The 23,961-nt window shown below is 41.5% G+C and overlaps 2 protein-coding genes across 2 annotated transcripts in view; both read left to right on the top strand.

Moving 5' to 3' along the window:
- ppp1r37 (protein phosphatase 1, regulatory subunit 37) overlaps positions 1–11,756 on the top strand; it is a 42,048-nt gene extending 30,292 nt beyond the window's left edge. Inside the window, exons 6-13 of the mRNA XM_086216258.1 lie at positions 2,984–3,134; positions 3,324–3,479; positions 4,668–4,780; positions 6,979–7,120; positions 7,211–7,377; positions 7,559–9,269; positions 9,369–9,454; positions 9,984–11,756. Of these exons, the coding sequence (XP_086072384.1) occupies positions 2,984–3,134; positions 3,324–3,479; positions 4,668–4,780; positions 6,979–7,120; positions 7,211–7,377; positions 7,559–9,269; positions 9,369–9,445 (2,517 nt within the window). The 3' untranslated portion in view covers positions 9,446–9,454; positions 9,984–11,756. The remainder of the gene's footprint in view (positions 1–2,983; positions 3,135–3,323; positions 3,480–4,667; positions 4,781–6,978; positions 7,121–7,210; positions 7,378–7,558; positions 9,270–9,368; positions 9,455–9,983) is intronic.
- A 4,830-nt stretch (positions 11,757–16,586) lies between these two features.
- Positions 16,587–23,171, top strand: LOC147254607 (proton-coupled zinc antiporter SLC30A1). The gene is made up of 6 exons (XM_086215189.1): positions 16,587–16,678; positions 17,802–18,476; positions 19,672–19,950; positions 21,002–21,279; positions 21,420–21,607; positions 21,945–23,171. Exons 2-6 carry the CDS (start codon positions 17,810–17,812, stop codon positions 22,189–22,191), a joined length of 1,659 nt encoding a protein of 552 aa, XP_086071315.1. The 5' UTR covers positions 16,587–16,678; positions 17,802–17,809; the 3' UTR covers positions 22,192–23,171.
- The last annotated feature ends 790 nt before the right edge of the window (positions 23,172–23,961 follow it).

Consider the following 23,961-nt stretch of genomic DNA (forward strand, 5'->3'; position numbering starts at 1 on the left):
TTTATCTTAGACAAGATATGAGAACAGTAGCATGAAAACTCATAATCCGCAAGTCAAAACTGTTGGGTTTTGTTATACAATTTGTTTTGGCTAGATGATGTTCTCAAATTGCACTGTTTGAAGTCACAAGGCTTTTCCTGTCTGGTCCTTTTTTTTTTTTAAGGGTTGGGGGGGTCAGGCTTGTGTTGTTGTGTTTTTTTGTTTTTGTTTTTTGTCAACTCAGACATAAAGGTCGGTCTTTCCACCTTTTCTTGTTATACTTGTCCTCTCACCGATCACTTTTGTATCCTTCCATATTGTGTATAATAGTTAAGGTCCATGAGGAAGAGCTGTCAAGTAAGACAATACTAAACACTGACACTGAAAATAAAGGGAGGGCATAATCATCAAAGTGTAGCTCTAAGTCGGTCACACTTCTGGGATGTCAGTTAGGCAGCACTTATGATAGTGAATCAGTTTCTCCTGATGTTGTGCAAGTGGGGCAGACAACGGGTGGAAAGAAGAGGCAATTAGCAAGACAACAGCCACAGACTGTGTTCCTCCCCTTATCCTTTCTGGCTGATTCTGTGCCAGTTTTAGAACACCACAATTGGCAGATTGGCCATTGGCGCCCTGATCTCTTCACAGATGAGAGCAAGTTCATACTGAGCACATATGACAGAGTCCAGAGGTGCTGTGGAGAACGTTCTGCTGCTTGCAGCACCTTCCAGCATAAGTGCTGGAGTGGTGGGTCAGTGATGGTCCAGGGGGGCACATCCTTGGAGGGCCGCACAGACCTCCATGTGCTAGCCAGATGTACCCAGACTGCTGTTAGGTACCGGGATAAGATCCTAAGACCTATTGTGAGACCATAGGCTGGTGCAGTGGGCGCTGAGTTCCTTCTGGTGCGTGACCATGTCTGGCCTCATGTGGTTGAAGTTTGTCAGCAGTTCCTCGATGAAAAAGGCGTTGATGCTTTTTTACTGGCCTGCCTTTGCCCCAGATCTGAATCCAATCAAGCACCTTCGGGATGTCATGTATTATTTCATCTACCACTGCCACGTCGTATGATAGACTGTCCAGGAACTGACTGATAGCCTGATCCAGGTCTGGGAAACCATCCGTCTCATCAGGAGCATGCCCAGATGTTGTGGGGAGTGCATGGAGGCACATGTAGGCCATACACACGACTGGGACACATAAGAGTTGTCTTGAGGAGATTCACAGAAGTTGGATAAGCCTGTCAGTTCATTTTCCACTTTTATTTTGAATAGTGTTATTCCGAATCCAGTCCTCCTTCGCTTCGGTTAATGATTTTTTTTTTCTCCACTGATCATTGTATTCGTATTGTGTTCTCAAAGAATTACACTATGTAATCTAAGATTTTCAACTGGAATATTTCATTCCTCGAGGTCTGGAATATGTGAGATTTTGGTGCTCCCTTTTCTTTTTTTGAGCAGTGGATTAAATGATGAATGAACAATTCAGAAAAAACAGTTTTATTTCCTGACTAAATAGATTGTGGTTGATATGGATATCTTGTGATGTTTGAAGCTCAGTGTGGTATAGAGGACATCCCTGATCAGTTTTCAGCTCTAGAAATTACCATGAAAAACATCACATAGTTCATTAATATTGTGGCCTGTTTGTGATTGGCAAGGCAAGGCGATTTTATTTGTAGAGCCCGTTTTCACAAACAGTTTGTCTCAAAGGGCTTCACATGGCATCATAACAACATCCTCTGCCCTTAGACCCTCACATCGACTGAGGAAAAACTCCATAGAAAACCCTTTTAACAGGGAAAAATCTGAGAAACCTCAGGGTGAGCAACAGAGGAGGGATCCCTCACCCAGGACGGACAGATGTAGATGTTGCTACAGACAAGAAAACAGTTTACAATACAAAATGTGGAAAACATGGAAATGTTAATAACATAAATTGGGCTATTAAATATTTGATTTGACGTTCTACTCTAAAAGAAAGCAAGTTTTATCACAGTCACTAATGATAATGAATTTGTTGATACAATGTTCACCACAATCCTGCTTTAATTTAAGACTGGATGGGAAGATTTGATGTGACTTCAGCTCAGTGTTGGCCTCTACCAACCCGGAGGGTCAGATGGTTAATGAAGTTGAATATTTCACACTGGAGACACCATTCATTGATATATTTACTGCTCGTCTCCTCTCCTATCAGTTAAAACATTGTAATTCATTTGATCTCAGCACAATGTTGTTTTGAATCCCTGAAGTGAGACCCCCTATTAAGCAGATGTAAAGAAACAACTGAGACAACAATACCCTTTCTCTGATACAATGTGCATCGAACATCCTTTCATTCCCGTGTGCACATAATGGTGATGAAGCTTCTTGCCAATGTTGTCACGCCACAACAACAGCTGTTAATTACAGGCTGTAACACTAATTCTCAACCTGGGGGCAAGATGATTTCTGTGGGGAGGAAAAAGGATGCATGGGAAAAAATCTCAGACTAGACATCGACTAGTTTTTTAAAGCCTCATGTACAGTGTTTTGGGATGGTTATTTAAATTGATCTAAAAGAAAAGGAAAAAGGCCAAAATGGAATTTATTACTCTGTCTTCGGGCTAGGAAATACAGAGAACACACATATGGAGGGCATAAAACACCAAGTTGATTTGTATGAGAGTCAAGACTCAAAAAGTGGATAACCGCTTGGTTATAAGAGATTACTGGATGAAGGAAAAATATCAAAGGCATCTCGTTCCAGTATGGCGATTATACAGGTACATGCTCGTGATGTTAAGGTTGAATTAAGAAACGTTACTGAAACCGAACCGAACCTCATGGACAATATTTAACTTGTGTGATAATCTTTCCTTTTAACTATAATTATTGCAGCTGTAATGAAACTATTTTGTTCATAGTAACAAGGACATTTCACTCACTCACACAAAAATTTGTTTTGTATGTATGCAATTGTATGTGTGCGTACCAAATAATTTATATTTTTTTCCCCTCAGACGAGCTCTCTGCAGTATCTTGACGCACGTAACACGCCTTTGCTGGACCATTCGGCTCCCTTTGTAGCTCGGGCGCTCAGGATCAGTGGCAGCCTGGTTGTCCTCCACCTGGAGAATGCTGGCTTGTCTGGCAGGCCACTCATGTTACTGGGTAAGACAGGCAGAGTGCCAGGGTTGAGAAGGGGGAGATGCGCAAGTGGAAAAGGAGGATTCCTTCCTCCATCCTCTTCTTAAGTGAAAGCCTTGTTTGCCTGATTATTTCCTTGCATTGCTGACATTTTCTTTTTCTCCACCGCCTCTATTCTCTCACTCTCCTGTTTATCATTCATGTCATGGTCAGCTACCGCTCTGAAGATGAACATGAACCTGCGGGAGTTATACCTAGCTGACAACAAGCTCAATGGCCTGCAGGATTCAGCCCAGCTTGGCAACTTGCTGAAATTCAACTACAACATCCAAATATTGGACCTGCGCAACAACCACATCCTTGACTCTGGTACACACGTTTTTCTCAAATTCAGATAAGATCAGTTTATAATACCTACTTAGAGTTTATTATACCCACTAACCGTTACCCATTGTGACATCAATGTATGCCAGTATTTAGTGTGTTTTAGATATGTTTCCGATCAATTATCTTCACTGTGACACTGAAAAAAATCTGTTGGACAGCAAATTAAAAACTAACATTGCCATTTCTGTACGGCTGAGTGAAATCATGCGCGTATTGTCCATGTGTACATTTATACTAATTGAATATTCTTACAGTTGATACGCACAGTAAGTATTGTGGAATTAATGACTCATTGTAGTAAAGGATCTAGAATTATATCTTTAGTATACACCTTTTGTTTGTTTACCAGTGGCATTACAGAGCGGTTGGTTGAAAGGAAGTGATGACGTTTGCGTGTTAAAAATGGTGTCATTATGATAGAATAGGTTTGCTAGGAAGGGTTATTTGTTCAAGATGAGAAGCCAAGAAAAATTTGTGTTCACAATGTTTTTTCATCGTCATGATTGTGCATCATCATCCTTCTTTTTTTCCCCCCTCAAATATCGGTTGGACCTGAATCACCGTCTGCTGAGCATATAACAGGGTCAAGTCTTTTCACTGACACTTTTTTTATCTGCACTTGATGTCACTGTCAGCTACAGCTACATATTACCTGATGTGTAGCTGAGGATCATCCTTTCAGAGTCATAGCAAGAAGGTCCAAAACTCTACACCCCCCATGTGCTTTCTATGTGACATGGGTTTTCTCTGGTGGTCTAGTTTCCCTCATACATGTTAGGAATGCGATACTCGGTCAGTGCTCCTGACCAAGGCTGTAGTAGTTCAGTTAAATGAAGTGAATAATGCCTGTTGGAATGTATGCAGTCAATGTTTTTGTCAGATTTCAAGGAGAAACGCCTTGTAAATGGATTTGCACGGATATGTTATGCCCCCATTTGTCCAAATGTATTGTGTTTCCTCCTTCTAGAGAGCGCTTTTCATTATAGTTTACAGGAAACAAGGTCCTTGTGCTGCTTGAGTACAAAATGAAGAAACAATACAGTTCATTGTAAATGAACTCCTGCTGATTCCCTAGCTAACATTTCCATCTGTGATATGTTTTGTTAAAATGGTAATATTGTTGGGAATTCAATGCACTGACTCTGTCTGTGTTGGCGTCATGTTTCAAAGGTCTGGCCTATGTGTGTGAAGGACTAAAAGAGCAGAGGAAAGGCCTTGTCACTCTGGTGCTCTGGAACAACCAGCTCACACACAACGGCATGGGCTACCTCGCTGCTGCACTGGTAAAAACACACACATATGAACAGAGGCACAATCCTGTTGAAGAGTACACATTTAGTTTTGAAAGGGATCAAAACTGTTGTGTTGTTCAAGTAGTAATTCAGGGTTACCACGCATCCGGAAAAACAGTTTCCTCATCATTCAAAACAGAGAAATTATGACAAAAGTAAAAATATCCTTAAACATTCCGTGTTCTTCTGGAAAATCATTCCATCCTTCTCATGTTTATGTATAAAGTGTATCACAGTTCCCCTAAACAGATATCAGGTCATATTAACTCTCTAAATGGTGCTATATGGACAAGAGTATTTTTGGCAGGCTGCTTAGGTTGTGAAAATGAAGTGTTAAGGTTGGGAACTGAGCCACCTGTCACTGATTTAATCTGTACCAGTAATATTTAAATAAAATAAGCAGTAGCTGGCTTATATAGCGATATATCAGTAGAAGAATGCCAGCGCTGACCCATAACAGTAACAGTTCAATCATCTGTCACATATTTTAGTTCAGAGGTAGCACATTCTAGAGATCAAAAACATGGAATGGTATTCCGTAAGCGTTGAACGGTTCACAAAATCCAGAGTTTGGTTCGTATCACGGTATTTGACAAATAACGTTTACTCTGGAGAAGGTGGCTTTTTTCTGCAGCAAGCTCTTTGGTGGGATAATCACAAAAAGTAATTCAGCCATTCAACCAATCTCACCACTTGGCAACACTTGGATTTTTAGCTACGGCACTGAGATCCTTTCTAAAACAAACTTTCTAATTCTGTCTTTACTTTAATACCAATAGATTAATTATTCATAATTGCATGTCAGCAACTGAGGAACCGCAGCTTTATTCATTTTTACAAACTTGAGAGTGACGGTGTGTGTTAGCGAGCTGTGTAAATACGTGTTATGATGTCTAATTTTGCCAGCATATTCACATACACGCCTCATCAATACACACTTTGTGCTGTCCTGTCTTGCTCAGTGAACAGCTGAAAGCTCCAGCTCAGGTCCCAGTGTGCCACCGTTTTCCCTCACGTCAGTTTTATTTCACAACTGTCTGTTAAAGATAATCCCAAACTAAATTCACTGGTCTCATTCCTAGCATGAGTCATCACGTTATCTTAACACTCATGTTTTCCTCTGAAGAGTTAATTGTTTTGGTTCCATATTTAGATGCTGCTGAGTCACTCCAGCGTTGGCCTTGTCGGGTGTTTTTATCATTATTATTCAAAGCTTTTGCTGCACTTGTAGCATCATGATGAATGCACAAATGTCTTGCAAAACCATGGCAAAATTAACATCAAATGGCTTAAATGCAGCAATTTAAAAAAAAATACAACTATATTAAATTAGATTAATATTTTAGATATTCACACTAAAGCAGATAGGGAGTGTAATTCAGGGGACATTTTTAAGAGTCTTAAACATGATGTCCACAAACATTTTGTTCAACATGAGCGGTGTTTCGATGCGTATGTCTTATTTATGGACTGACTGAGATATAGCAGGCCACGTGCTTACAGAAACACACAGTTCTTTTGATTTGGAACTTAGACAGTCCCACGAATAACCACAGATGGTTGCCATAGAGGGATGGTGAAATGGGGGGTAGACAGTTGCTGCTTTTAGGAGAAAAGCTTGATAAACTGATATTATTTTTAGGAAAATTGTTTTGCATATTAGCAAACATTTTCTTGAGCCATCTTCAGCACAACTCCTGTCCTTAACATAGCAGTACGTATAAGTAGGCAAGGATGTTAAGTGGAAAGTTTCTTATCACTCAGGTAAGAAGGAAGTAAGTCAAATGTCAGAGCATACAAAGTTTTTGAGTAATACTAATACTTTAGATACTCTGTACAGTTGAGACAATATAAGATCTGCATACCACATTCATAAGCAAGATCAAATGTTTATGAAATACCTCAGTTCTCACAGAGGAAATGGGGCAGCTCATAACAAAATTTGAAGATGTTTCCTTTACATTGTTTTTCAAATTCAGATGCAAAAACTAAACGAATCATGGTGTCAAAGTTGCACAGTCTGGACATTCGACATGCAGTGAAATCTTCGATCATGTCATAATTTGCTAACAGCAAATGACAGCAGTAACACTTTCAACTTAGTCAATTCAGTGTCATTCTATTTCTAGCTTTCCATTTCTAGAGAAACATATTTTTCTGATCACACTCTTTCCTGTTGTGTTTCTCAGCCTTGCACCCAGAGTTTGGAGACTCTGAACCTCGGCCATAACTCTGTGGGAAACGAAGGTGTACACAAGCTGAAAGACGGGCTGATTGCTAACCGCTCCGTGCTGAGACTGGGCCTCGCCTCCACCAAACTGTCCTGTGAAGGTGGGAAATGTCCATGTGTCTCTGCTTTCATTTATCCAAAGGACTTTGACTCTTTTTGATCACAGCTTCAATCTATCATCTGTGTTTTAGGAGCCGTGGCTGTGGCTGAATTCATCGCTGAAAGCCCCAGGCTGCTGCGTCTGGACCTCAGAGAAAATGAGATCAAGACAGGTGGACTTATGGCTCTGTCACTCGCCCTTAAAGTCAACACCTCTCTGCTTCGTCTTGACCTGGACCGGGAGCCCAAGAAAGAAACTGTGAGCATGAATAATAGGAAGAAGATATGGTGAAGGATGGTTTTATTTTCCAAGTAATACACAAGAAAATGTGCACTCTTAGGAATGGCACTGACTAAAAAGTGATTGTTGGAGTTCGCTTGATTTAATTCTGATTGTGTGTTTTCCAAATCCATATTTAAGACACATATGTGTTTCACAGGTGAAGAGCTTCATTGAGACCCAGCGGGCTCTGCTAGCTGAGATCCAGAATGGCTGCAAAAGGAACTTTATTCTGGCGAAAGAAAAGGAGGAAACAGAGCAGAAAATGAGGCAGTCTGCATCCATGGCTGAAATTGCCACAGAGGATGGAACCATAGCAGAGGAAGAACCAGCATCAGAGGAACAACGGGACCAAGAGGGAAAAGAAGAAGCAGATACAGCAGGAAACAAAGGACATGTGAGCAGCCAGTCAGGAGCGAGCTCTGAGAAGAGCACTCCTCAAATCAACCTGGACTCAGACTCAGACACAGAGGATGAGGAAGAAGAGGAGGTGGTTGTCTCCACATCAAACTCTCATTCAAAACAGACTGCTACTCAAACTGGGGTTACAAAGCCCTCCTTCAGTGCCTCACATACATCCCCATCTGCCTCACCTGCTGGTGGGCCAAGTGTTATTTCAGGCATCACGGTTACAGAATCCCCAGCTCCTCCCGGCACTCCTCCATCTCCGGGACGCTGTATATCAGTCTCAAGTCCAGGACGGGGTCATAAGATCTTCATGGTGACACGGGTGGAGAGTCCCCCTGATCAGCAACAGCTACAACTACAGATGCGTGCAACTGCAGCATCCCGCCAGACTATAGAGGCCTCAAAGGCACCTCTAGATACAAGCACCTCAACGACTGAGCCGCCAGCCGCATCTCAAACAAAACTAGCACAGGAAAATGTGAAGGAAAGTTCACCTGCTCCATTGGCTGACAGTGAACCAGCAGAGGAAAGTCCTATAGCATTGAATACAACACTGGCCAACACACTAGAGCCACAGTCTGCAAGTCAACAACCAGAGAATGTCAGAACCAGCACTTTAGACCCAAAAGTGACAGAACCAAGCCTGCAACCACCATCCTTGCCTTCAAGTCCTTCATTAGTGCAGGCTGCAACATCTCAGCGTCCTGAGGAAGCAACAGACAGCACTAACAGCCCCCAGCTTGAGCCCACATGTGCAGAAGAGCAGCTTGCTATGGAAGAAGAGGAGGAGAGTGAGCTGATGGCATCAGCTAGCACAGTGGGAGAGTGTGAACAGTCAGACAAACTGAGTCAGACACAAAAACAACCATTAGCATCTGCACTTGAAGAGCTACAGAATGAGCTAGCATCTGCTTCAGAGGAGACCCCGTCACTGAACCAAACAAAGGAAGACGACAAGGCCCTTCCACCGATAGCCAGTTTGTCTGAAAACAAAGAGCTCACAGTGACTTTAACAGAGGAAGAGGTGGACAGCATGCCAAGCCAAGACGAACCGAGCCAAAAGCTAGATAGAGAACAGCAGCAATCAAAGCCAGATGAACAGGAAGTAGTGCAGCCTGTTCTCTCTGTCCAGACTGATAAAATAGAACAATCTGTCATTCGAGGAACACAGGAGCCAAATTCTACAGTAGGAGAAACCTCAGAAAACCTCGATCCAGCTCTGTCCCCACCAACCTCAACTGGATCCGAAGCTGCTGTTGACGCAAGTTTAAACTCACATTTTCAAGTGGAGGAGCTGCCCGACGAGAGTTCTGCAGATGAGGACAAATGTTTAGCTGAGGCACTGATTGACATGGAGGGGGGGGTTGTGTGTTCAGCTCTGCCCAACGGCCTGAAGCCTGAGTTCTCCCTCCACCTTCTGGACACTGAAAGCCCCAAACCTGGCAGCTGCGTGATGGAACATGGTGAGTCCCCTGATCCTTTCGTGTAAAATATCACCTGTGTACTTCACTGGATGTAAAAAGCCTATTCTTTCGATGACGTGTTGTATGTCACTTTTGCAGTGAGTGTCAGCTGCACACAAGACCTGGAGGAGCTGCTGCTGGAAGCCAGTTTGGAGACTGGTAGAGACGCACCGTGAGGGTGTGAGGTAAAAATTGATTTCTGTGTTTATTAAATGACAAGCAGGCAAAGCTTCAGCATCGTACCACTGACGAAAAGGAGAGAGTCCATGAAGCTGCAAATTCAACTTTGACCTGCTGCCATACTCCTTCAACATCACAAAAGTGGTTCAGTCTGATATAAACTGCCTTCTCCTACATCCTACATGTACTGAAAACTAGCTAACTAGGTCAGGGACTAATACTGCGACTATCCGCAAACAGTAATTTGGTTTGTCCATCTGTAGCTCACATTCTTGTTAGTGAGTGAGTGTCAGTCACTGCCAGTTACCGTAAATACAATATTTCTGGAATGCCTTTGAGGAAATATCTTCAGATATAATACCATCATCCTCTGGAACTCGGGGATTACCTGAAAAGATTTTGTTCATCAAAGGTCAAAGGTCTTTTGTAACAGGCAAACATTGTTCAGCCATACAACTGTGACGCTGGATTTTGAGTCTTTTTAGGTAACACTCCATTAAGTTTGCTGTTTAATTCATTTGTTTTCCTCCCCAGGGACTGTGAGGACAGGAGGAATCAGCACTTCGTCTGACTGGCTTCCCTTCAGTACGTTTTGTCGTCTCTTTGACTTTACCACCAAAACTGCTCCTCAAAGGAGAGAAAAGCTGGTGTTGAAGCTCTAATACAGGACATCTCCTCTACATCCACACTACATCAACCACTGAAACACACATACACACACATGTTCATAGAGTATGAGGAGGAGGGGAAAAGAATAATAAAATCACGCTGGTATCACTACATTTGTCAATCTGCAATCTTTACACACCTGTGAGCGAGAGGGAAGATAAGACGGGGAGTAAAACACTAACCAAAGACCTTTCTCACACCCCTGCTCGCTCTGGAGTCATGTTTGTGTAGATAAACATTTCAACTGTAGTTGGGGAAAGTTTTCTTAACACAGTTCAGAAGGTGGGGATGGTGGCACCATCAGAAACACAAACCATGGACCCTGCTGAGCCGACCTGCTGGCTTTAAACTGGTTCTGGAGGTGGAACTTGGGGGAACTGTTTTGAGTTCAAAATGTCTGTTAATTGTTCTGTCTGGGTCCTCACTCCCATCCATCATAAAAAGAGAAACACACTTAAGGGACCCCTGCCAAAGTGACCTCCCTCCTGTCTGTTCTCTCATCCTCTTGCTCACTTTGGCCCCTCAGGAATCAGCTGCCCCCCCCCCCCCCCCCCTTCAGTCTCTCTCCTCTCATGTGGAGCAGCTGCAACTCTTCCATGTGCCACCGCTACAACAACAAACAAACAAAAACGCTTTATGAAAGCCACAGTTTTCCTCCCAGAGGGAAAACATGCGAATGTTGGAAAGCAAAACATCTCTCTGATTTTTTTTGTCTATCTCCCTTTTTATTTTTCTGCGATGTCCCACACTGTCATATCGATTTTTACAAACAATCATTGTTGTGTGAAACTCCAAAGCATAAGGAAAAGCAGCTTGTCTTCGTCTCTTTGGTCCTGTCTCTCCGTCTTCTTTTCCTGACCATCATTCATGTTGCCTTCAACCCACCTTTTCACAGTCAGTCATCGTTTCCTTTGGCACCTTTGAGAAATCATTTATTGTATTGTATTTATTTTATAGCTATATGAGCCTTTTCTGATTTATTTTTCCCCTTTTGCCCCCCCCTCCTTTTATCTTTTCATTTGCCTTTAAAGATTTCCCTACTGTTTTGTTGTATATTTCAATTAGAGCAAATATTTAGTTTTGGTTTTTTTGGGAGGGGAAAGGGGATCTGTGCTGGGCGGCAAAGGTAAATATGATTGGGTGGTTGATTTCTGTAGCAGTTGGGGCGCAGTTATGAAAGCAAACACAAGGAAGCAGCAAACAAAGTCGCTGTTGTTTTACTGTAATGCCTCTCTGCTGGGTGAAAGTGCGGCCACAAGAGGGCGCCCGCAGTTGTGAAGGTTTCCTACTGGAGACCACTGAGGGAAGTCAGTCTGAAAACACTGCAGACGTCCAGTTCTTGCTTGGCGTTGTGGATCCTGCCAGGTGTTTTTCATTCCTTCCTCCTGGAATTATCAGCGATTCGACCTTCCTGCTCTGGATCCACTCCACCCAGTTCTGAGAGCTTAAGTCACCATTGCTGTGTTGCCCCCCACTGTTTGTAATGCTTTAATTTTTAGAAATTTTTAATAATAATTTGTTAACTTAATTGAATTGTGCTGGTAATCACAAAGATATGTATGGCAAAATTTGTTCCTCTCAAATAAATGCATGTAATGACTCATGACACGTCTGGATGAGATTGCTTGAAAGAATCGCTTCATTACCTAAGAGATTTTAATGGTAATGACTTTTGTCCTCCTGGTTCCAACAGGAACTTGCTGACATGTGGTCACTGCAATAAAGTACCAAGCTAGGCAGCTTTTTCTCACCCATGAGTGGTCGTCTGGAATGAAGATGTAAACGTGTGAGCTACAAGACCCCTGACATGTACACAACAGCACACATATTTTTCTGGCATTTACTACTACACTACTACAAGTTAAAGCCTTTTCTTTTTGCCTAACTAGTCCGTTTAACTCCCTCAAAGAACTGCTATTTAAGACCAATATATCTACTACAAATAAAAGCTCAAAGGGCTTTTCTTTTACTGACCTGCAATACTAAACATCTTGTAGTTTTCCCAACAAAGTGCTGCTAATGGGAGAGGAATATTCCAGATTTAGTGGCTGATCTTTTACTGGGGAACACCTTCGTGGACTATGCAGGCGACATGCCTCAATAACCATTCCTGAATAAAACTTTAGTTTTTGCACGTTTAATAAGCGAGATGGAAAGGACAAGTGGTTTTATAGAGGAGTGCCTGACAAACCCCTCAGGGTGGTACTTCCCCAACGATGATGATGTGCACTCGCCGCATCCATCCCAGGACATTCAATAATCATTCACATTTGTTCCGTGTGACCTGATAAACTCGGCCGAGGTTGAATTTCAGTGTCCAAAGAAATGAAGAAGACGCTACCCCTGAAACGCACAACTCTGAACAATTGACTTCCTACTTGAAACAGAATGCAGGATGAATTTGTCAACTTCTGTGGAATAGGAACCAACTAGAGGGCAGCTGGTGGCAGCGCTCAGTTGGTCTAGTTTGATGTTTACAGTTCGGATTTTTTTTTTTTTTTTTTTTTGGTCAAGATTACGCAACATTTTTTCTGTCTTGACTTCATGTCCCAATTTCCTGGGGGAAAGTGTATTGTTCAGTGTATCGTCCAAGTCAGAGGTACGAACTTTTGCTCATGGATGTAAAGTGAGAGCAGCATTTGTGGAGAAAAAAATGGGAAGTGGTCCGTGAAAAAAAAAAAATCAGTTTAGGTTTTACTGATTACTGAATGATTATCTGCAGTTCTATAGTTAGTGTTCTTGTGTGGTGAGGGCCTACTCACTGCTTCCGCTCCCGTTATTTGATTTTCAGAATTGACACCAAAAAAAAAATCAATTGAAATATTGACTTATAAACATTTAGTTTATGGATGATGACCAGGTTGTTTGTCACTTTTCTGTATTTTGACAGAAAAATTTCAGCCAAGTTATTTGGGATGAGTTTGTTGCCTGTCTGCCAGTGTGACATGAACCCCATGAACTGGTGTGGGATGTAATGGGAACCTTTTCAATTCCCAGCTGCCTGGATGCAGTGTGAAGTTTAGAATCTAAAGTATTCTAGTATTTATTGTTCTTCTGTGCCAGATGTCCAGTCCACTACTGGCATGTACTGATTTCCTGAAAATAAAATATAACTCTCTCTCGTCTTTTATGATATTTCATGACTCATCATAAATCCAGAGGAACACCTGAGGCTGTTTCTGTGTTCTCGGCAGCATAAACCATGTGATTATTCACCTGAGGGTGAGCGATGGAATAACTCATCAGACTGAGTCTCTCTGTTCAGTTATTTTCCTGAGGTCCACACACGTCAGGCAACAAGCCTCTCAATTTCCTCAAAAGAAGGTAAGAAGAAGTAGAAAGTTTTATTATTTATGAATTCTTGGATTGCAGATCGGCTTTGTGGTTTCCTAAACATTACCTGGAATGTGTTCTGGTGCAAATTTAAAATTTTAAAAGTAGGAGAAAAGGACATTTTTAAAAACAAAACAGATTTGTCTTCTTAGTTTTGTGGAATCATGCAGTTCACTGGTGGAATATCTGGATCAAATAGGTAGAAGCAACAACGACAACAAAAAAAATCAAATATAAAAACTGACTCGGGTTATACGCTGTGTGCTCCGTGAGACAGATTTAGCTCATTTTTGATTTTAAAACAAATCCAATGTTTTGGCCAAGCCAGCACAAAGGTTTTGTGCCATTTAAACATTAATGGTTCCTCAGCAAACCTCATTTATAACAAGGAATGTACACAGTTAGTTTCCCACCTGAAACAACATATAAAACTCGTTCAAATTCATATTTTAAATACAAGATATATATCAGCTGAGAATGACTTTTAATTTCCACCATTTCTGCTGCTATTTGCTGTGAAAAGCGCAAGATTGTGTTCACTCCTGCAATGGCCAGATACTCGTGCTGTGCTCTCGTTCGTGGAATATTTATGAAGATAAACTTTCCCACTCTCTCACTGAGACATTTTTATTGCTGTGGACCTATAAGAAAAGTGAAGAGTTCAGAGCTTTTATGTCCTTGGGCAAAATGATCATCTGTGTTGTGTATCCACTATTTTGCCTATTATTTGCATAATACTGTAGATTCTCATGTATAAGGCGAAATGTAAGATGGTGGTAGGAAAGGGGAAGCTACATTAAAGACAGCATATAAGAAGTGGAAGTAGTTCCCAGGTCTAAAAATCAAAGGGAGAGTTCACCCAAAAAGGAAAATTCCGTCATTATATACTTACCCCTGTGCTGTGGAATTGAGGATGAAATCTCGGGCGTACACACTGCAGGAATTTCACAGGAAAAGTTGTTGCAGTAATTTCCCTAACAATTGAAGTGAATGGTGACCGAGTTTTAAACATACACAAAACACATAATTAAAAACAATAAAATTCCTCCAACTTGCCCACCTGACGTAATTCGAGTGTACTGAAGACTCAGCTTTCCAAGTTGTTCAGATAAACATAACTTCCACCATGTTTATCGATGGTGACTGCATTTTCATTTTTGGGTGAACTATCCCTTTAAGCCAAAGAGGAAGGGCCTTAAACATGCACTCTTTCTAATGGCCAGCAGAGGGCTGTTGTCTGATCCTCTGTCCACTCAGCAAAAACACACACATACACACACACACACACACACACACGCACACACACACACACACCTCCAGTTCACTCCTGCCACGAAATATTAAATACCTAGCCAAAAAAAAATGATAGTTACTCTGAGTTTCATTCTTTTTTCCCCCGGGTAAGGCGGGCTAACAATCAACAAATCATGATAACATAAACTTTATTTTTTTGTTGACCATGTTACATAACCAAATACGGTGTTAAAAAAATTAAAAGAGAGGAAAAAAAGTTTTGGTGAACACAGCCTCTTATGAATGATTAAAAGTAGGCACATTACCTCACAACTCATACTCCCTGGGAGAACCTTCAACAAGAGAGGCAGACAGGTGGTTGTAATTCATTAAGCTGACAGACCTGTGGCTCTTGTGTTTGGGGACATCAGCAAGTGATCAAATGCTTCCTCGCCTTGAGCTTAGCTGTGCCTCAGGAATGTGCCAGCATGCCCATAGAACAGTAGGGATTTATCCGTGGTGTCAGCCCCAATCTGACCTGTTGATTCGCAGCCCACTGGACTGCAACAAACCACTGCACACTGGCACACAAGAGCAGGAACTAGCAGGATGGAGGCTCCCGGGATCTGGAGAGATGGGGGACACAGAAGCTGCGATACTTCCACTGATATAGTGGAGCTAATTAGAAAAGTGTGTTTGTGTGTGTGTGTGTGTGTGTGTGTGTGTGTGTGTGTGTGTGTGTGTGTGTGTGTGTCTGTGTGTGTGTCTGTGTGTGTGTGTGAGAGAGAAAGAGAGAGAGATTTTTTGTGTAGCCTGTCTCCGGTCCTTGAATCTCAGTTTTTGAAGTTTTCAAATAATGAAAGGAAATAAATTATAATTCAGTCTGAATGTCAGGCAATCATGCATATGCATGACATTATGAATTGTGATAATTCATTATTCTAAAACATTAAATGTCATGATTCAGTAAATAATCTAAACACCTTCAGATGAGCAAGCAGTTTCATTTGATTCACAAGCTCTCTAACTTATATCCCAAACTTTCTTCTGGATTTTTGCAACCAATAAGTCTCTCAACAAAGTTGAAAAACAAAAATCCGAAGCATGATGGAGGTTGGAGATGTGGCCACTGACCAAAAGCACACAGGAGATGGGAATGGATGACAGCCAAAGGTGACAGCGACACTGAAATAGGTGAAAATAAAAACAACCCAAAAAAAGATGTAGGACAGGTTTTCCCATCTGGAAGCGTTTGCTGTTGATTTTGGAGATTATTCTAATTCCATGTGCACATGGAGGTACAAAAACATTTCAACAAACTGTCAACAGATAAGATTCCTGCTTTATCGCTATGGTAAAGACAAATGCATTACTAGCTTTTATCATTTAGGCTGCTGAGTTGTGCTGTCAGGAAATAAACACAATTGCATCACTTCCTAAAAATGAAATGAGACAAATGGGATCCCTACATCGCACTGAAATGCTACTTGTTTGGTGAATGTGTTTTATTTCTGATGCAATTACCTTTTTTTTTTAGAAATGAACATTGACGACACATTTATGGAGTTTTCAGGAAGATAGAGGTCTATAATACAGCTGTCGTACAGCTTTGACGACCAACCGCCCCGGTATGGTCTCGCCTCATGATGGGATTACGTAATCTTGACAACACAATGTGGGTTTAATCAGAAAAAAATTTGCTTCACCTGACCTGATCAGTGGTGTGTTTGAAGAGTGGGTGGGCTGTGGAATTGTCCTCTGAATTGTCTCCCCTGAAAAAAAAAAAACTGAGTAGGGAATGCAAACAGGGATAAGAAGGGCGAGGACGATACCACCCGCCCCCCCCTCCCCAACTCACATGACAGAGATTAGAGGAGGAGTGCTGTGGGACAGCAGGCGCGGGCAGAGGAGAGATGGTCAGAGCAATGAATGGCATTTTTGTGATCTGAGAGCTTTCCATTGATCGCTAGACGAGGGTCTGCCACTTTTCTGGGGTAATTATGATTCTAACTGGGCTGGTTTTGATTATTTTGATTTTCAAGTGCTATTTATGCAACATTTGCTGTGTTACTTGTGCTTCATTCATGAGTTACAGTAAGTTACATGTGCTCAGGAGTGAATGACAGTCCAGACAGGCTTCTGAGACTTTATCTTAACATGAAGATCAGTGTTGGAAAATATCTATGTACATTTATTCATGGACCCTATATGTGCAGCTTTTACGTGCTTTACTTAGTTTTTGCATTTTATGAAATGTAACACTTAAATAATGAATATATGCAGGAAAGTCTGAATCTTTTAGTGCAATACTTGCTTGAGAAGAGTGTTAATTATTAAATGAGATATGATCAGTGTTTGTACGTTCATTTACATCTGTATATTATCAATGGACTGAACCCCAGCTGTTACAGTAACTCGACTTTATCCATTCACAAAAATAAAACAATGATATTATTGATAAAACAGCTTAATGTAACTCTGTGGGGGCAAATGTGCGTTATAAGTACTTTTAGTTTGGCTAAAACTTAAAATTTCAATATATTCAAGTGTGATAGTGGAGTGATTGAAGACAGTGTTCTCCCTATGCTGTTATACTTCATTTTTTTATGTTTAATAAGGATTTGAATGCATGTACAAGTGCAACTTCAAGTCATCGGCATTTGCTCAGATAATTAGTGGTGTCGTCTAAAACTGAGCGGGTGATTAATCACCTATCATCTAATTCTGTCATTTCAGCTGTGTTTACTCAGGGGAAACCAGAAGTTTAACACAAAAGGCTAAAAACAAACTTATCAGTGCTCCTGGTGGACAACCTCTATAATGCAGATGCTAGTTATGAAGAAGAAACATTTGCCATGTCTTGACTACAAACAGGAATTATTTACATCCATACCAACATTTCTACAAAAGATCCAGTTCTTGTTTCTATGTCCCACTGATGCAAACATATCTCCCTCCGTTTTCAAGAAGTTAACAACTTAGAAAAAGCAGTAAAAAGGGAGAAAATGTTCAATCATGTTTTAGTTCTTTTCTTAAATGTTTCTATAAATGTGACTGCTTTCACATCAGTGTTTGTGTTTGTATGCATGAACTATTTTTGCATGTGTGAATGTTTAGTTGCAGGTATGAAGGTGCCACACAGGTGCAAGCTGGCAGCAGCCCTCCTGCTGCTTGTGTGTGAAGTGATCATCAGTCAACTGTGCAAGTCCTTCATCACTCTGGTGGATGGGTTTCACACGCTCTTCATCCTCATGCATATGACTCTTCCTCACTCTGCAAACAGAGACAGATCTCAGCTGCCCTCACAGGACTCTCCCCCACACCCTTCTGCCCTCTCACCGTCGCTTCCTTCCATCCCGGGTGCAGAGTTATACGCCAAACGTCTAACTGGCCAACGGATTGCTACCAATCAGTCCAGCATTCTTTTTGAAGCTTCATCCTCTCAGCTTCAGTGTGAAGAAGTGAACTCTCATGAACTCTCCTCCTCTAGTTTTTATCCACCAGCTCTGGTCTGTGGTCTCTCCTACACTGACAGCAGGGCTCAAGCAATGGGAACATTCTTTTCTGCTCTCCTCTTGGCCTCTCTTTGTATCTCCAGCCTGATGGAAATTGTCAGTTTCCCCCTGGAGCCACACCCAGTCCAGTATCCCCTGCTGCTTGTGGTTGTAGGAGTTGTCAGTCTGCTCCATAACCTGTTGGTGCTCTGGCTGAATTGGGATAAGCTTCGATGTAACAGAGCTGAAGCTGGCAAGGACCAAATGAATGAATGTTACCTTGAAGTGAACTATAGAGGTAATAATTTAAAGTGAACTATCAGGTTTAATGGTCACCAAACACCTGGACAGTCATCAAGTCATCCAGACATTATATTAATGCGTGCAACCACATCATCCTCTAGTAAGGATCTATAGGTTCTTAACTTAATAAGATTTTAGAACTTACTCACTGTACCATCAGTTTGATTTGCCAGGTCGCAGCGGGTGTTTGTCAAGACAGACATTTCTTTTGTCTCTTAGTTTGATTGACTATTAACTGAAGTGTAAGAAAAGGTGTGTCCGTCATTTCCAGTCTCATACAAATAGCATGTTGGTGGGTAAAATGATTGATATTGATAGATGTGAAAAGAAATCAGTTTTGAGCTCAAATATTCCTATGAAAGACAGGTGGTAATAAAAAGGGGTGTGTCCCATATTTTCAGTTTCATTCTAACTGTTGGAAATTAAACGTACCTTGGTCAGTGGACATTGAGGGCTTTTAAAAAAAATAATGATAATGATTTTTCACAAAAATATTCAAACGAAGACAAGAAGGATATCATATAAAGACGTGTTATTTCAAGTCTATTGATTATGGCTAGTACTAATTGGAGGTTACTGGACATGGACTTTATTGAAAAGAAAAGAAAATGCTGAATTTTTTCAGCATGATAAAAAAAAATGACTGTATCCTTTAAACCTTAATATAAAATATAGGAAGCGACATAGCACATTTCAAAACTGCTAACAGATGAAATTGTATTCATCCAATCTGCGATGCCATAGCTGCTAAATGTGTGTTAAAAAGTGATGAAATTCATTGGACTTTACAATTCAAATCTAATGTTGAGTTCCTGTTTTAAGGTATGTTGCAGTTTTAAGGAAAATGTGGAGACAGTTGTTAAGGGGATTGTACTTTTTTTCTTAGACTATAACTAATCTAACTAATAAAAACTTTAGGTATATTGGGAAATTATAAAAAAAGAGGGATATTAAGGAAACTTGGCTCAATGGTTCAAAATCATTGGGATCAAATAAAATAACCACAATCCCATGGGAATCCAACCGGGGGGCCGGGGGGGTGGGGTGTGAAATCATTGTAACCATGGTGCTTGTCCAGGTGATGATATTTATCTGACAGATTTCTCTTTGAAGCAGCTGCCAACTTAGTGTATATTCAGCTGTAAGGAACATCAAACAGCGTTCTGCATTCCTTTGTTTGATTCCCACAGCCTTCTCTGAAGAGGAAACCAATGGCCCGACTGAGCCGGGTCCAGTCCTTGATGAGGTTAACCCAGTCCACTCTGCTATGGAAGGCACCCTTCTCAATGGGGCACTTGTCCTCTGTAACCCGGCAACCTCCAGTATCCTCGACACTGACTCTCAAACCCGTGGTGAAGAGCAAGAGGTGCATCAGCATCCAGCAGCTCCACAGGGCAGCCACTACGAAGAAGGGACAGTGAAGGACCTGCAGACCTGCAGACATGGGGTTAGCTCCAAAGAACATCTCGGTAAGGAAGTATAATCTTTTTATTTGTAGAAGAGAATGCGCTTCTAAAAAGATGTGGTCTTTCTATGGTCCAATAAAACGCCTTGGACATCTTTGGACATACATGATCTACATGCTGAGCATCAGTTTTTACATCATCTTCAACAGCTGAAACACATCATGACCCCAGCTCAGTCAGGGTGATAGAAGTAACTAAAAACAGCCGTGATGGAATGGTTGAATTTAGATTATTCATGTTTAAGGAGAAAAATTATGGGTGGTACAGTGGTTAGCACAGTCGCCTCACAGCCCTGGCACAGGATCTCTCTGTGTGGAGTCTGCATGTTCTCCCTGTTCCTGCGTGGGTTCTCTCTGGTACTCCAGCTTCCTCCCACAGTCCAAAGACATCAAGAGAGGACGAGGCTGATTGATACTCTAAATTGACCGTAGGTGTGACTGTGAGTGTGAATGGTTGTCTGTCTATATGTTTTGGCCCTGGGATGGACTGGTGACCTGTCTAGGGTGAACCCTGCCTCTGCTGGGAGGTAGCAGGGATAGGCTCCAGCCCCCCACGACCCTTATCAGGATAAGCATTGGAAAATGAACGGATGTAGTAAAATGATTCATTTTCAAAACCAAACAAAATCAGGGCAAAAGATGTCACTCCATAGTAAAACATAAAAACATAGTAAAGCATGATGAACATAACAGTCAGATGAGCAGCTGAGGTAGGAGAAATCAGGGGCAGAGCCACGTTGTGATTGGACAGTGGGTGGACCACCAGACATGGCATGATCTGATTTACATAATCACACACAGGTTAGATTTGAAGGGCAAAAGGTGAAGGTTGTGACACTCACGCAATCATGTCCAGCAATCGAATTGTAACAATCAAGCATTATCAGATGGTAATTTTAATTAGGATTTTGGACATTTTCCACCTTGTGAAACTAAGTCTCAATATTAGGAATATAGCATTACTGATGTTCAAGTACATCTCTGTGTTAAAGTGTGAAAAACTCTGCCTCTGCCTGTTTCACTGTACATATAGTTCATTGTTTTTTGACTTTCAGAGAGTCAAGCTGCTCCTAAAACATCTGTGGTCTGGGAGTCGTCACATCATACTGAGAGCCCTGCAGTGAGCAACCACTGGCCAATCTGCCTCCCCGCATTCATCCTGGTCATTCAGGGCCTTTTGACCTCTGTTCTGGTTCTGATCAGCAGCCTGGTGATACTGATGATAGGCCCTCAGTGCATCCACAGCTCTATGCCCTGCAGCCTCCTGGCTTACCTGGATCCTGGAGTCTCCACCCTGGCTGTGGTTATGCTAATTGCCAGAGCAACACCACTGGTTTGATGTTATTCAAAATTTCGCTTGCTCTAGTAACTATTTAGCAACCTAGTGAGGATCAGTTCAAATGTCAGTTTATCATGCTGCCAGTATCCGACACAGTGCTGTCATGAATTTGTTTCACTCATAAATCTCCTCAGGTGCACAAGTATGGACTGCTACTGATGCAGGCCACACCTCGCCAGATCTGTGTGTCTGAGCTCAGACAAAGGATCACAAGTGTGCCCGGAGTTCTTGCAGTACACGACCTCCACATCTGGGAGTTGACTGATTCCTTCATAGTGGCTTCTGTCCATGTGCACAGCCACGCTGGATTTCCAGTACACAGGTGACATGGCAACCATTTATGTTGTAGCTACTGGTTTCAAGATTTTTCCCATTATTACCTCTAAAAATACTAGTTTCTGATGAAATATTGTTGTAGTTAACTTGAGGAACAGAGTTGATAACATGGGTGATAATGTATGGGTTAGCATGAATCAAATAACAGGGTGATAATGTCATATCACTTTGGTATTTGCTTGCCAAATCATACATTTTCTTTTTTTTTTCCAACACCCATGCTCACACATGATTTTAGGAGTGGTTAGTGACAAGTTTTGATGAATAGGTTTTTAATTCCAAACAAAAAGTTATTCATCTATGTCATTTTCTTTTGTTTCCAGATGTACTGATATGCTAGCAGGCATCACCAAAGTGCTTAAGAGTGCAGGCGTGACCTGCTGCACCATACAGCCAGAGTTTACTGAAGGCTCAGCATCCATCCAGGGTGAGGCCTCCCCAGTCAACCACAGCGAGGGCCCATCCTTGCCCCCTGTTTTAACCTGCAGCTTTGCGTGTGGAAATAGCTGTGCTGTGAAGATGTGCTGCAGTCCAGCAGAGGATTGTGTGCCTGCTGGAACCAGTAGCTGAGGAGAGAGAGGAAGAGCCTCAGAAAATGGGGATCTGGAACTTTGATAGCGACAGACAGGCTTAGCTAACATGGAGCTAATACTGAAGGAAAATACGTTACCAAATATCCAGATGAAGAAGTCATGATGGTGAATTGAAGGAAATGACACTGTCAGCACATACTGAATTTACTGGAATTTTTAAAAGCAATTGGAACATCAGATACAGAAACAGCAGATTCAGCATTGCTAAAGACAGCCCCATCAACTGCAGCATGTGGCTTTCATAACATTCAAAATGATTATCAATAATAATATCTTTGTATATCAAATTAAAAAAAGAGATACATACATGGCCACCATCCAATTTAAAGACATGACAAAAGTTAAGGACATTCATCAGATGCTGTGTTCTTTGCACCACTAGCACACACACTTAAACTGATCAATTGTAACCTTTGTTCTGTGGCTCCTTCATGGAATAAATTGAAATGTTATTAATTACTATTGACTTGCTCGGAGATATTGATTGTGCTTGTAAAATGGGTATACCATCATATTGTTATGATATAAATGTATTATGATGTTACAAAAATTTACGTCTTTGAAACATTTTTCTTATATTGACATTCCTTCGGCCTTCTTGTCTCCTTTTAATGAACTTCACCAACGTGATGCATTGTGGGATTTAAGCACGACTTAATTCAGCTGTGGTCTTATAAGTACTGAACAAGTGCAAATCAAGAGCACTGCGCTTTGGATTGTTGAAGAAATGAGACACACATGGGCACTGGCGCTTTGCACATTAATGTGCACGCCAAATGACCAAATGAATTTGATTTGTCATACCAAGTCTGATTAACTTGAAAGATAATTGCGTTGCTTTATTTGTCTAACTAAGGGTCTCTTCTAATGTTTAGGATCAGCTGAATTGATGCAAGGAAGTTGATGTGGCTTGGAGCTTGTATTGTCTGATTGTTCAATGTCCAATAAAAATTTGTTTCCAGAAGGACAACAAAAAGCCCATCCGAAGCAGTGCAAGAAGATGGTGCCAGTTTGTTCTTCAGTTTCACTTTTGGTTTACTATCAGGTTCCATCGGTGCACAGCTGAAGAGAAAAACACCTCATTCATTCACACACCCTTGAGGATACTTGCTGTCTCAGCAGACAAAGAAAGACACAGAAGAAGTACTGATCTTGTTTCTTCATGTAATCAGCAACAAGTCTCTTGTTATGTCAATGATTGGAACAGTGAGTCTACCATGGGAATGAAGAAAGATTTGTCAGTCACTCAATGGATCGTGACACGCCGCTTTTCATTTCAAGGCTCATGTTTTGCCACATTACCTGAGGTCAGCACCTGGAGAACATAAATTCAAGCCTACTCACCTTTTTTGCGTCATTGTGTCACTCACACATTTCAACCATGGTGAATCAAGTATCCAACCATGTAGTGTGGCATCTGTGAAGATAACCTTGAGTCTTTAGTTCTAGCAACAGCCAGAAACACTAGTTCATCAAATTTACCATGACCCTTCAATGTCAAAGTCACTCATTCCAGTATGTATTTAGTAACACTGCACACACTGCTAATGTTTATTTTACAATTTCAAACATGGGCAGCCTGTCCCTGTGCCTGTGTGGGTTCTCTCCAGGTAGTCTGGCTTCCTCCCACAGTCCAAAGACATCAAGAGGGGACGAGGCTGATTGATACTCTAAATTGACCGTAGGTGTGACTGTGAGTGTGAATGGTTGTCTGTCTATATGTGTTGGCCCTGTCATGGAATGGTGG

The sequence above is a fragment of the Aulostomus chinensis genome, chromosome 10 (assembly GCF_037954235.1).
Source record: "Aulostomus chinensis isolate RoL2024-O1b breed Wild chromosome 10, RoL_Achi_v1.0, whole genome shotgun sequence".
Classification (NCBI taxonomy): Eukaryota; Metazoa; Chordata; class Actinopteri; order Syngnathiformes; family Aulostomidae; genus Aulostomus; species Aulostomus chinensis.